Source organism: Charadrius vociferus, unplaced genomic scaffold, assembly GCF_000708025.1.
Source record: "Charadrius vociferus isolate BGI_N301 unplaced genomic scaffold, ASM70802v2 scaffold161, whole genome shotgun sequence".
Lineage (NCBI taxonomy): Eukaryota > Metazoa > Chordata > Aves > Charadriiformes > Charadriidae > Charadrius > Charadrius vociferus.
In genome coordinates this window covers 7,434,661-7,447,394 of record NW_009646928.1, presented here as the reverse complement: position 1 = coordinate 7,447,394, position 12,734 = coordinate 7,434,661, and the positions used below count along the sequence as shown (strand labels likewise).

The 12,734-nt window shown below is 40.6% G+C and overlaps 1 protein-coding gene across 2 annotated transcripts in view; it reads right to left on the bottom strand.

Moving 5' to 3' along the window:
- Window positions 1-6,397: 6,397 nt before the first annotated feature.
- Window positions 6,398-12,734, bottom strand: part of ITGB6 (integrin, beta 6) — a 36,312-nt gene continuing 29,975 nt past the window's right edge. For both annotated transcript variants that reach the window (XM_009894625.1, XM_009894624.1), the window contains 2 exons: window positions 8,388-8,554; window positions 6,398-6,499 (listed from right to left, as the gene is read on the bottom strand). In XM_009894625.1, coding sequence (XP_009892927.1) covers window positions 6,398-6,499; window positions 8,388-8,554 — 269 coding nt within the window. The remainder of the gene's footprint in view (window positions 6,500-8,387; window positions 8,555-12,734) is intronic.

Here is a 12,734-nt window from a genome sequence, read left to right as displayed (position 1 = left end):
CTTCATAACTTATATAAGTGTATTTTTTATTATATCCACACATATGAGGGTAGGTGCCAGGGAACCACCTGTTAAAATTTCTGCTTTCTTCTCTGGATTTTATGCTGGTAAGAATCGAAAAAGAGAAAATATTTTTCCTGTGCATACTTCCATGCCCAAATTGAAAATTTGTTAAAAAGCACAAGGAATGATGTTAGATTGATAAAACCCAATGATCTTTAGTCACTACTCATTTCAGGTAGGAAGAGAATAACATTTCCTGGTGGATTGTTTTGCTGTAAAGAACCGGACACGTTTGTGAGAACAGCATCATTCCTCTGCAGGGAAATTCTGTTTGCTAACATGAGGCTGAGTTTATCATCGGATGCAAATGTGCAGTCAAAAAACTTAAATGCTTTAATTGCAATAGAGTAGCTGCTCTGCCTGTGAGTCACTGAAAGGCTCTAATGACTTTCTAACCAGTGGGAATGACTTGCCACGATGCTCTTAGACCAGTCAGACCAGGTATCTTGGCCTTTGATATGGAGAAAGGCAGGAAAGTTCCCAGCTATTCGTCTTTCTCCTCCTTTATCTTTTTACAATCTCAACATGGAAGAACTCAAAATTAATTAAATCAGTAGCTGTATAGAACATCACATAAACTGAATTAAACATGTTCAGACACTTCTGTCCATACTTTGGAATAAAGATTAACTAGATTAAAAGCAGTACAATTCAAAGTGACCATCGTCTACACAGTTTCCATGTGGATTATCCAGCCTACAATAAATTCCTAGATTTATTTTGGAAGGAGTTTCCTGAGTGCTGCTAGTGGACAAACCCTAAGGGACAGTCTTTCCTGCAAGCTCTTTCGGGATGCTGACTAATCATCCACAGTAAATACTACCTTCAGTGACAAGCATCTCTCTGATAAAGCTCTGTATCAGCCGGATTCAGAGACCACCAGAAGGGGAATCCAAAACCTATAGCCTACCAGAGGAAGACGTTGAACTGTTTTTTTGCAGCTGTGGTCCCAGACAGCTTGAAGCAGTAGCTGCAAGTACGCTAGGATGAATACAAGAGGTACAGCCCATTGTATCTGTAAAAATTCAAATTCTCTTGCTTGACCGTGGTTCATTTGATTGACACCTTCCGCATTGGCTCATGACACATTAACACAGAGAACTTTCTCTCCCTGCAGACACTGGGTGAGGGGGAAGTGTGTCAAATGGTTTTGTAACAATTCGTTGATCTTAAGGATTTCTAGGACTCAGCCTGAACTGTTTTTTCCCTGGTTTGATATATTTTCAGTCTAAATTTCTTCATCACCTCGGAGATTATTGGGGATTTTTGGTTTGTTTGGTTTGGTTTGGTTGGTTTGTTTTGTTTCCCCCACCCTTGTTTGGATTGGGGTGTTTTTTTTGTTCTTTACTTTTTTTTTTATATATCTGTCCCTTTTCAAATCTACCGTATCCTAAAATAGAAGCAACTGAGAGTTTGTTACATGGTAATTATAGTATAATTATAGGTCTGGTTTTTAAGTTAGTTGAGAGTTTTAGTGAAAGCAAGTTTTAACCTCTCGCCTAAGAAGATCAACAGGAGATACAATTTGCCTTTGAACTAGAGTTATTAACTTTGAAACCTGAAGTTGGTGGTACACACTTTTCCAAACACAGGTAACATCCAACTGCTGAACACTAAATAGAAATTTCCTGTTTCGTCATACATCATAAAGACCTTGGTTTTATTTACACTCCTACCTATTCTAAATCTGGAAACAGTAATGAAAAACCCACTGTTGAGAAAAGTTAACCTGTGGAAAAAGGCATTTGAAAAAATACACGATGCTTTGAGAACTTCATCTATCCGAATACAGACATGTCTTGAAATGACTTTAAATTATCCAATTTGATTAAAAATAAATCTAAACTGTAGTGTAAATAGCATGAGGAAGGGAGAGGTTGTAATGAATTTCAGGTTTTGGTTCTCTCAGCTTTTGTGTGACAACTGGTAGAAGAGAGAGACTGAGCAAGCTTCAAGAAACAAAGTTCTCATCTACCAAGATCCTTGAAAAAACAGTCTTGTATTTATCTACACCACCTGTCATTATTGTACTTTTGTTGCTGTCAATATTAGCTGATATGCACGTCAGTGAAGACACAGAAGAAAAGTTTCTAAGCATGAACCATTCCTAAAAACAAACAAACAAATGGATGTGTAGACTTTGGGGGATAGAATACATTCTGCATTACATATGATGAGTATACATTGTGCAATTGTATCCGTTTCAGTTTTCACAATCCACTGTGAAACCCAAGAGAACGTCATCTTCCTGTGTGCCTGAAGTATACAACAGAATTAAAATGCAGTTCTGTCAAGAGTGCAGAGGAATGTTCTCTTCCTCAGAGCAGGAAACAAGCAGATGTCAAACAAAAGATGTCCTCTTTTTATTAGAGGAAAAAAAAAAAAGAGAGGCAACTTGCAGATTAAACAGAAAATAAGCACCTTGCCACCTGCTTCCCAAAAGATATTACTGCTCTTATACTTACAAAATGAATGATCTTTATCTTTAAGCAAGTTGTGCAATTTAGGGATTACTGTATAAAAGAATGCCACATGTAATCAATCAGAGTTCCAGAAATGGCTTGCTTAGAGCATTCATCCATGAACTCATTTCCTTGAGAAGCAAAAGGATCACAAACAGAAGAAAATCCAGACTCGTTAGACCTCATGCGCTGTCTTAAAAAGGAGGGAGAGGAGTTATAAAATAAATTCTAGGTTATGCCAAAGCATGAGAAATTTGCTAAGATTAATCAAACCATGTGAAAAAAAATGATAAAGGCACATGCTGAAACGGAAAATGAAGAACAATAAAAGTATATGAAAAAAATACATTCAATTTTACAATCTTTATTCGAAGTTAAGTAATTCCTTTTCTACAGAAACAAGTTGTGGCAAACAGACAAAAAAAAAAAAAAGATCATTCTTTATGTTCAGCTTGCATGTGATAAGTTTTGTGGAGCAATATTTCCCTTATGCCCACTGCAAAACAAACTTGGACTTGTGTATAATGGTAGACAAAACATGAAGAGTATTGCACTTGACATCTGAGCCTTGGTTCCCAGACTTATTACTCACTAGTTATATTACAAAAAAAAGTTGAATGCAGTCTGAACATATACAATACAGGTTAATGTGAAACTTTTATAAATCAAATGAAAAATTATCCATTTAACATACATTACTGAAATTATTCTATTGGGTGTAAAAGATACACAAATACCATAATTTTGCTAATGATTATTCTTTTATTTATTTCAACTCTTCAGTGAATAGAAGCATTATTATTAAAAATGTTTTGGCCGCTCTCAAGGTCCAGCCTCAGGTCAAAACAATATTCATAAAATCAGCAGAAAGACTTTTTCATCCCACTCACCGCACAAAACCCCACCCATAATTCAGTGCAGGAAAAAAAAAAAAAAAAAAGGACTTTGGTACAAATGCTACAAGATAAAAATAATATAGTTAATAAAAAAAGACGAACACCACTCGTTCACTAGGGTGAGTGCCAAGTAAGATCTTGAAAGTTCTTGAAATCTGGGGGTTTACTCAAAATTTATGATCTAGATGAACGCTGTTAAAAGAATGGCTCATATGAATGAACCTAGTTCTTGGATATTACTCAATAATAGAGACCTTCCTCACCAAGCCCTTCTCTTTTCTCTCTTCTGATGAATTCTTAGTTATTTGAGTGATTTCCATCCTGACGATTTTGAAGGTGCACAGAACATTTATAGTACAGTCAGTCACAGCAGGGAAACAGAAATAACATACTGTCTGATTTCTGTACATCTTTGACAATTCAGCGGATTAATTGGGTTGTAAACATTGTCTACATACCAAATTGGATCTTTGCTGATGATCAGAAGATGCAAGTGATGGAAAAAGAATGAGTAGCTTTGTGAAATGAAATCTCCTGTAGGAACAGGGAACATAGACCACCAAGTGTTTGATATGAAATCTGAACAACACTTTGTTAATGTTTGAATACTGAAATGTATTTCAATATTGAAATGGGTGACCTAGAGAAGAAGGGCTTTCAACCCTAATATCAAGCAGCAGAATCAGCCTTCTCAGAAACAGAACTTTAAAAGTATTTAATAAACAGCATAGGTTTTTATTACTTTAAAAGTAATACAAATATTTTAATTTCTTTCAGAGAAAGTTTGTCACTTGAGACTTCTACATGAAAAACAGAAGAGTAACAGATAATTTCATGGGCTAAATCCAGATTTCCCTAGTCCCTTAGGCAATCCTGATCCACGTGGAATCTGAGACAGAATCCAGGGGCCAGCTTTGCCTCCCATGAGTTTATCCATGTGCCAGGAAAATGGGATTTGGTCCTACATGTAACTTGCACTGACGTCTGTGGGAGTCTAGTGGTTGGAAGGGCTGTGGATGCAAGCTTTTGTCTGTGCACAGTTTCCGCTATGAGATATGCAGGAATACTGAAGAGTACAGATGTGAATCTGTTCTGGTTTAATGACAGCCATAATTTCCTTCACACTGCAATCGTTTTGAATTTAATACGTGGTTATAGCATCACCTTCTTTCCAAAGGCATCTGATACTGTTTATTTCGCTTTGCACAGAAATATATACTATATATCCATTAATAGACATTATTAACCAGTTTGTTTAAACAAAACAATCTTTGTAAACCAAAACTAATAGTTTCACTGAAACTAGATCCTCTTCTGTAGCCATTGACTCCAGTAGGCTTTGGATCAGGCCCTAAAACAGGCATGGGTCAGAGCTAGCTAATATATCAGCCTCACATCCACAAACTGTAGAGGATATAGAGACTGAAGTTGCACAGATTTTGTAAATATTTATTACAAAATGGCCACTGAATTTTTTAGATCAGGTATATTATTTACCGTAGGGAATGTACATTATTGTTTGTCTGTGACTGTGTCAATGTACCTTTGGTTTCTAAGTCTTCTTTTGTAAGTACATTCATATGTACATTTTTACCATCTGTTCCGGAGTACTAAAAAATGCAGAGGAAAAATAATATTAAAAAGTAAAGTAAATTATTGTTAGCTTAAAATAGCCCAATGTTGTAATTTTTTATGCCAGCATATTAGCTGATTTTGTTGGGGCCTTTTTTTTCCCTTGTGCTGTGCATGATAACAGCATTACAATTTAAGAATTTATGGCAAGTCATTAGTAACTAGCTAAAACCGATATTTTAAAATCCTCATTAATGTCATGGAAATGAATATGAAGTGGAATCCATAGGTCTATTTGTTGCTTAGTTTGATTAAAATAAATAAATTAAAAAAAAACTGGCCCAAAATTGCTGAATGCATTATTTCACACATGAATAAATGGTTTGGCTGCTGGGCATTGAAAGAACCTCACAATTTTGGGTATATCAACAGAAGAGTACTGTCTTTGTGTGTGATACTGAGTCTTTGTGTGTGAACTTTTCCTGCATGTAAAGGGCTCCTGGAACAGTGCATGTAATGGTCCAGCGTGTGAGGTTTATTTTGAGTGTCTAAACAGGATGTAAATGGTGAAATGGAGTTCTGGTAATCCTCTGGTGTAAAATTTCTCTACTGGAGTCTCTAATTTACAAATATTCCTCTTTTGCTCTGGATCCTCTCTACTAGAATTTAAAGGGAAGAGAAAAAAAATAAATAAAAGCAGTCTATGCCTGGAATAGAAAACAACTCTGCAAGTGAGTAAGGGATTGATGTAACTTTCCCTGAGATAATCCCAGGGACTGGGTTCTTAAAGGACATCAAACAGCAACAAAGAAAGGGGAAACATGACAAGAAAGAGGAGTTAGAGAGGAGATGTTTCTGTATACCTTAGATACACAGAAGACAGGCAATAACGCTATTTGGTTCAGATAAAAAATTACTCAGTCACACAGGTGATATGAGGAACCTCTAACCTCAGTAGCTTAAGCAACATTCATGAAAAAAATTATCTTTTTGAATTTAAACCAGTCCACCAAATAGACTGGTACAAATACATTCCTAAACACAAATACATGGGATTGTGTGTATGAGCAAAGTAGTAGACAGCTCATTGAATATACCTAATTTCACAAAAATAGACTTACATATGATAATTTTAAACCTCAGTATTGATGACAAAATTAAAAATATTTGTGATGCTATTTTTTTTAAGATGGGGGCTTGAATATTAAAGCTGGGTTTTTTAATACTTCTAGTAATCTTTACCACTAATATGCTATCTATAATTTTCCCAACACAAGATATATTTTCTCTAACAGAATGATTATACCACTGCAACGTGCAAACAAATACCACATAATCAGCGGAGAAGAAACAAGTGGTTTTAGATTTTCTGCCAGTAAAACTAAGTTTGTAGTGTCGGAGCTGCTAATAGAAACCCGCAGACATGGTCCCTTTTTGCTTTTCTTGGTTCTTGTAAGTTACATTTTTAAAAGTGGTTGTTGAGCCTCTGTACAGTGGATTTGTTTCCTAAAAAAAAAACAAACAACAAAACCAGAAGAAATGGAGTCATGCAGTGTTTAACTCATCTTGCCGTTGCTTCAGCAGCAAGCAGGTGTAGCTGCATGCCACTGCCTTGAACACACCTCTTCAGCAAAGGGATCACTTTGATCCATAGTTCCTCACCCAGCATTACGATGCAGGTTGTACATGCACCAGCTAGTATCACTCTGCTTCCCAGTGTGCAGGAGAAGATGATTTGTGCTCTACTTTGTGAGAAACTCGGGCCAGACCTCTGCCTGGCCCAGCAATTCATTCCCAACAGTGGGTGATGCAGGCTGTCCATGGAAAAGCTGACACACGTCTCACAAACCTCCTGGGTGAGGGGGATGTCCTCCTCCTATGGGTTTGTCTATAAACACTTTGAGTCCATGCAAACATTTATCATGTAGAATATCTTTGGAAATAAATCCTATGCCTTAACTAAGTGTTGTGTAATTATGTTTCTTGGTTTCTTTGGAGCATGCTATCTCACTATACTTGTATGGGAAAAGTCAGTGAATGAACGTCCCATCTTCAGTTTCCCCAGTCATAATTTTAAAGTCCCATATCACACTCTCCTCCCACCATTTTTTTTCCCCAGTGAGGACTTTTGGTCTGTTCCTTGTACAGCAGTAATTTCCTACCTTTGATCATTTTAGAGTAGCCCTCAGCAGCTCGGTTATATTCCAAGCCACTGAAATGGAGACCGGTCTCTATGAGGCAGCACAAACTAGTCTGGGGTGAGGAACATGCTTCCCTTCGCATCCGCCTCCCAGATTAGAGTAATGCGCATCATCAAACAATACTTTATCAAATACATCCAATATAATTTGTGTATTAGATGTTGTGGTCGGATCATTCTAAAAACACAGATGGTGTCTCAGTGATGAGGTGTGACTTGTCACGGTCCTCCTGCTTGAGGCCCACAGACTACCATGCCTTGGGAGAAGGGCAGGTCCCACCTGCGCTATTTATCCTGGCCTCTCGTCTTACCTTTCCTATCATTTCCTCTTGCAACAGAAAAGAAAATTAAAATGCTTCTATCAAGCATATCCTTCCCTTCCCTCTTACTATATGTAGCTCTCCCAAACGATTAAGAAAACATTCTCAAGTGGCCTTGCCCATAAGTAACTGATTTTTCCCATCTCAAAAGCTGAAAAGCCAGCAGCGTCCATCCTTGCAGAAATGTTGCGATCACAGGGCTTTGTACAAGAATGGAGCCGGGTGAAGGGCAGCCTGTCCTTCTGACATCCACCAGAAATGCTTACTCAACATGCTTTTTTCCAAAGAGCCTCAGAAGTCTTAAAATTTTTGCAGAAGAGCAAAAAAGTCAAGGGCAGAAAGGAAAGAAGAAAAGGGAACATGTGGTATAAGCTTGCATTAGATATGTGCAAGCTACAGATAGAAGGTAAGACCTGAATTTCTCTGTCCTTTTACCCACATTTTAGACAGCTTACATTCATTGCTCCTCTGTGTAAGTGGACTCTCATCACGACAGCAACCATCAATAATATCTTTCCTAAAACAGGCTCTGTTCCTGGGAAGAGGGGTACACCCCTGATGATTACATTGGCAGCGAACAAATTTTCTGAGATTAATCGAAGGCAAGGTACTGATTAAAAAACAACTAATAAAAAATGTTATCTAAATGATTTTACACATGGAAGAAATGAAACCAGGAGATTGAATTCTAGCTATTTTTCATCCCTAAAAAATTGTCATCTTACTTCATAGAATACTAACTGTAGTGAAAATCTACCAGTAAAATCTACTCATTGAAAAGAATGAAACCAAGACACAAATAGAATTTTAAAGGCAACTGTGCATCATCAACCAAATTAAAGAGCCTCATATAAAATTAATGCATTTAACATACCGTTTGCCATTTCACTTTTGATTTTTCTGCTTCAAACTTGGCCACCTCTTTTCGGTCTTGAACTGACACCAGTAATTTCCATATACAAAGTAAAACAATGCCAATGAGAAGGATAGCAAGGGTGACACCCACCATTATCATTGGGATATTTGGAAGCTGTGGGCAATCTGTGGAAACAAAAACAATTATGACCATGGATATCCAATCAGTAAATTTTAGGTAATTAAAAACAGCCAAGAGGCATGCTGGGCTTCTCATATGCTGGGAGCTGTGCATGCCTTTTCCTTCAAGTCCATATTATTTCCCTCCTGCTAACCTACTGTCATGGTTTAACTCCAGCCAGCAACTAGAACCACGCAGCCGCTTGCTCACCCCCCTAGCTGGGATGGGGGAGGGAACTTCAAGAGTAAAAGTGAGCAAAAACTCGTGGGTTGAGATAAAGACAGTTTAATAGGTAGAGCTAAAGCTGCGTGCACAAGCAAAGCAAAACAAAATTCACTGCTTCCCATCAGCAGGCAGGTGTTCAGCCATCCCCAGGAAAACAGGGCTCCATCACACATAACGGTTATTTGGGAAGACAAACACCATCACTCTAAATGTCCCCCCCTTCCTTCTTCTTCTCACAGCTTTGTATACTGAGCATGATGTCATATGGCATGGAATATCCCCTTGGTCAGTTGGGGTCAGCTGTTCTGGCTGTGTCCCCTCCCAGCTTCCTTTGCACTCCCAGCCTACTCGCTGGTGGGGTGGTGTGAGGAGCAGAAAAGGCCATGAGAGCTTAGAATCATAGAATCATAGAATTGTCTAGGTTGGAAGTGACCTTTAAGGTGATCGAGTCGAACCATCAACCTAACACTGCCAAAACTGCAGATTCTCCTGGAAACTCTGCTAAGGCACATGGAAAAGAAGGAGGTGATTGGGAGCAGCCAACACAGCTTCACCAAGGGCAAGTCTTGCCTGACAAATCTGGTGGCCATCTACACAGGGGTTACAATGGTAGTGGACAAGGGAGGAGCAACTGATGTCATCTACCTGAACTTCTGCAAAGCGTTCGACACCATCCCACACAATATACTGGTCTCCAAATTGGAAAGACATGGATTCAACAGATGGACCACTCGGTGGATAAGGAACTGGCTGGCCGGTCACACTCAAAGAGTTGTGGTCAATGGCTCGATGTCCAAGCGGAGACCAGTGATGAGTGGTGTTCCTCAGGGGTTGGTACTGAAACCTGTGCTGTTCAACATCTTTGTTGGCGACATGGACAGTGGGGTTGAGTGCACCCTCAGCAAGTTTGCCAATGATACCAAGCTGTGTGGCAAGGTAGACATGCTGGAGGGAAGGGATGCTATCCAGAGGGACCTGGACAGGCTGGAGAGGTGGGCCCAAGCCAACCTCATGAAGTTCAACAAGGCCAAGAGCAAGGTCCTACATCTGGGTCGGGGCAATCCCAAGGACAAATACAGGCTCGGTGGGGAATGGCTAGAGAGTAGCCCTGAGGAGAAGGACCTGTGTGTGCTGATTGATGAGAAGCTCAACATGAGCTGGCAATGCGTGATCACAGCCCAGAAGGCCAACCGCATCCTGGGCTGCATCAGAAGTGTAGCCAGCAGGTTAAGGGAGGTGATTTTTCCCCTCTACTCTGCTCTTGGTAAGACCCCACCTGGAGTACTGCATCCAGCTCTGGAGCCCCCAACACAGGAAAGACATGGAACTGTTGGAACTGGTCCAGAGGAGGGCCACGAAGATGATCAGGGGATTGGAGCATCTCTCCTATGAGGAGAGGCTGAGAGAGGTGGGGTTGTTCAGCCTGGAGAAGAGAAGGCTCCAGAAAGACCTTATAGCGGCCTTCCAGTACCTAAAGGGGCCTACAGGAGAGCTGGGGAAGGACTGCTTACTAGGGCATGTAGTGATAGGACGAGGGGGAATAGCTTCAAACTGGAAGAGGAGAGATTTAGATTGGATATTAGGAAGAAATTTTTCACTGTGAAGGTGGTAAGGCAGTGGAACAGGTTGCCCAGAGAAGTTGTGGAAGCTCCATCCCTGGAGGTGTTTAAGGCCAGGCTGGATGGGCAACCTGGTCTAGTGGGAGGTGTCCCTGCCCATGGCAGGGGGTTGGACCTCAATGATCTTCAAGGTCCCTTCCAACCTAAACCATTCTATGATTCTATGAAAACCACCACTAAACTATGCCCCTAAGCACCATGTCTACGCGTCTTTTAAATACCTCCAGGGATGTTGATTCCACCACTTTCATGGGAAGCCTGTTCCACTGTTTCATAACTCTTTCTGTGAAGAAATTTTTCTAAATATTCATCCTAAACCTTCCCTGGTGCAACTTGAGGCCCTTTTTTCTTGTCCTATCACTTGTTACTTGGGAGAAGAGACTGATCCCCCCCGCCTTGCTACAACCACCTTTCAGGTAGTTGTAGAGACCAATTTTCTCCAAGCTAAACAACCCCAGTTCCCTCAGCTGCTTCTGATAAGACTTGTTCTCTGGACCCCTCACCAGCTTTGGTGCCCTTCTCTGGACACACTCCAGAATCTCAGTGTCTTTCTTGTAGTGAGGGGCCCAAAACTGAACACAGTACCCAAGGTGGGGCCTCACCAGTGCTGAGTAGAGGGAGACGATCATGTCCCTAGTCTTGCTCACCATACTATTCCTGATACAGTCCAGGATGCTGTTGGCCTTCTTGGCCACCTGGGCACACTGCTGGCTCTTATTCAGCCAGCTGTTGACCAATACCCTCAGATCCTTTTCCGCCAGGCAGCTTTCCAACCATTCTTCCCCAAGCCTGTAACGCTGCATGGGGTTGTTGTGACTCAAGTGCAGGACCCGGCACTTGGTCATGGGCATACAAAGGTGTCCATGCACTATGAGACTCCACCAGTGACCACATTATAGAAAACATCCTTTTCTCGCCTGCAAAGCTGACACTGATCACTCTTTTTGGTGAACCCAACTGTTCCAATACAAGTACCTTATTTTGTGTGGATAAAGAGAGTTAAAAAGATGACCACAAAGAGATGTCAGACAGGTAAAACTGTTGTAAGAAGGCATTCTGATCTGGATTCAAACTGTTCATTCAAAAGATGTTAATTACTAACCTTTTGAAGTTGTCTTTGTAAGTCAGCAACACTGAAGAATGATGGTAAACATCTAACTTTCATTTAGCGGCTGGGATGTAAGTGCTCTGCTACAATCTGTTTTACAGTAAGGTTTTGCACTTCTAGTACATCATACTCAAAATTGCTTTCCGTGGGTGAAATCCATTTTATCTGTCTGTACCCATCTAAAAGCTAGGTGTCCAGCTTAAGTCAGCAGCTGGCACCTCTCCAGCCAGGACTGCTGATAAATGATGGAAAGTGGCTTGGTAAGCACTTCTGCCAGCTCCCTCAGCACCCTTGGGTGGATCCCATCTGGCCCCATAGACTTGTGCATGTTTAAGTGCTGTAGCAAGTCACTCACCATTTCCCTGTGGATTATGGGGGCTTCATTCTGCTCGCTCTCCCCTATATACTAGCTCAGGGAACAATTGGTCCTACTACTAAAGACCGAGGCAAAGAAGACATTAATTACCTCAGCCTTTTCCTCATCCTTAGTCACTATGTTTCCGCCCCCATCTAATAAAAGATGGAGGTTACCCTTAGTCCTCTTTTTATTGCTGGTGTATTTATAGAAACTTTTTTTATTGTCCTTAACACCAGAAACCAGATTAAGTTCAAGATAGGCTTTGGACCTTCTAATTTTCTCCCTACGTAGCCTCACAACATCTTTATAGTCCTCATGAGCAGCCTACCCTTTCTTCCAAAGGCCATAAATTCTCCTTTTTATCCCTGAGTTGCAACCATAGCTCTCTGTTCAGCCAGGCCAGTCTTTTTCACTGACAGCTCGTTTTTTGGCACATGGGGATGGCCTACTCCTGCACCTTTAGGACTTCCTTCTTGAAGATTGTCCACCCTTCCTGGACTCCTTTGCCCTTGAGGACTGCCTCCTAATGAAGTCTGTCAACCAGGCCGCTGAAAAGACCAAAGTCTGCCCTCCTGAAGTTCAAGGAGGCAGTTTTGCTGACCCTCCTCCTTGCTTCTCCAAGAAACGAAAACTCTATCATTTCATGATCACAATGCCCAAGATGGATCCAAGCCATCACATCCCCTACAACTCCTTCTCTGTTTACAAACAACAGGTCCATCAGCACCTTCCCTAGTTGCCTCCCTTACCAGCTGTGTCAGGAAGTTATCCTCAACACACTCCACACACTTCAGCGACAACTAAAACCACCAGGGCACTATCAAAAGTATTTCTCATCCCGAATCCAACCCATAGCACTATACCAGCTGCTAATA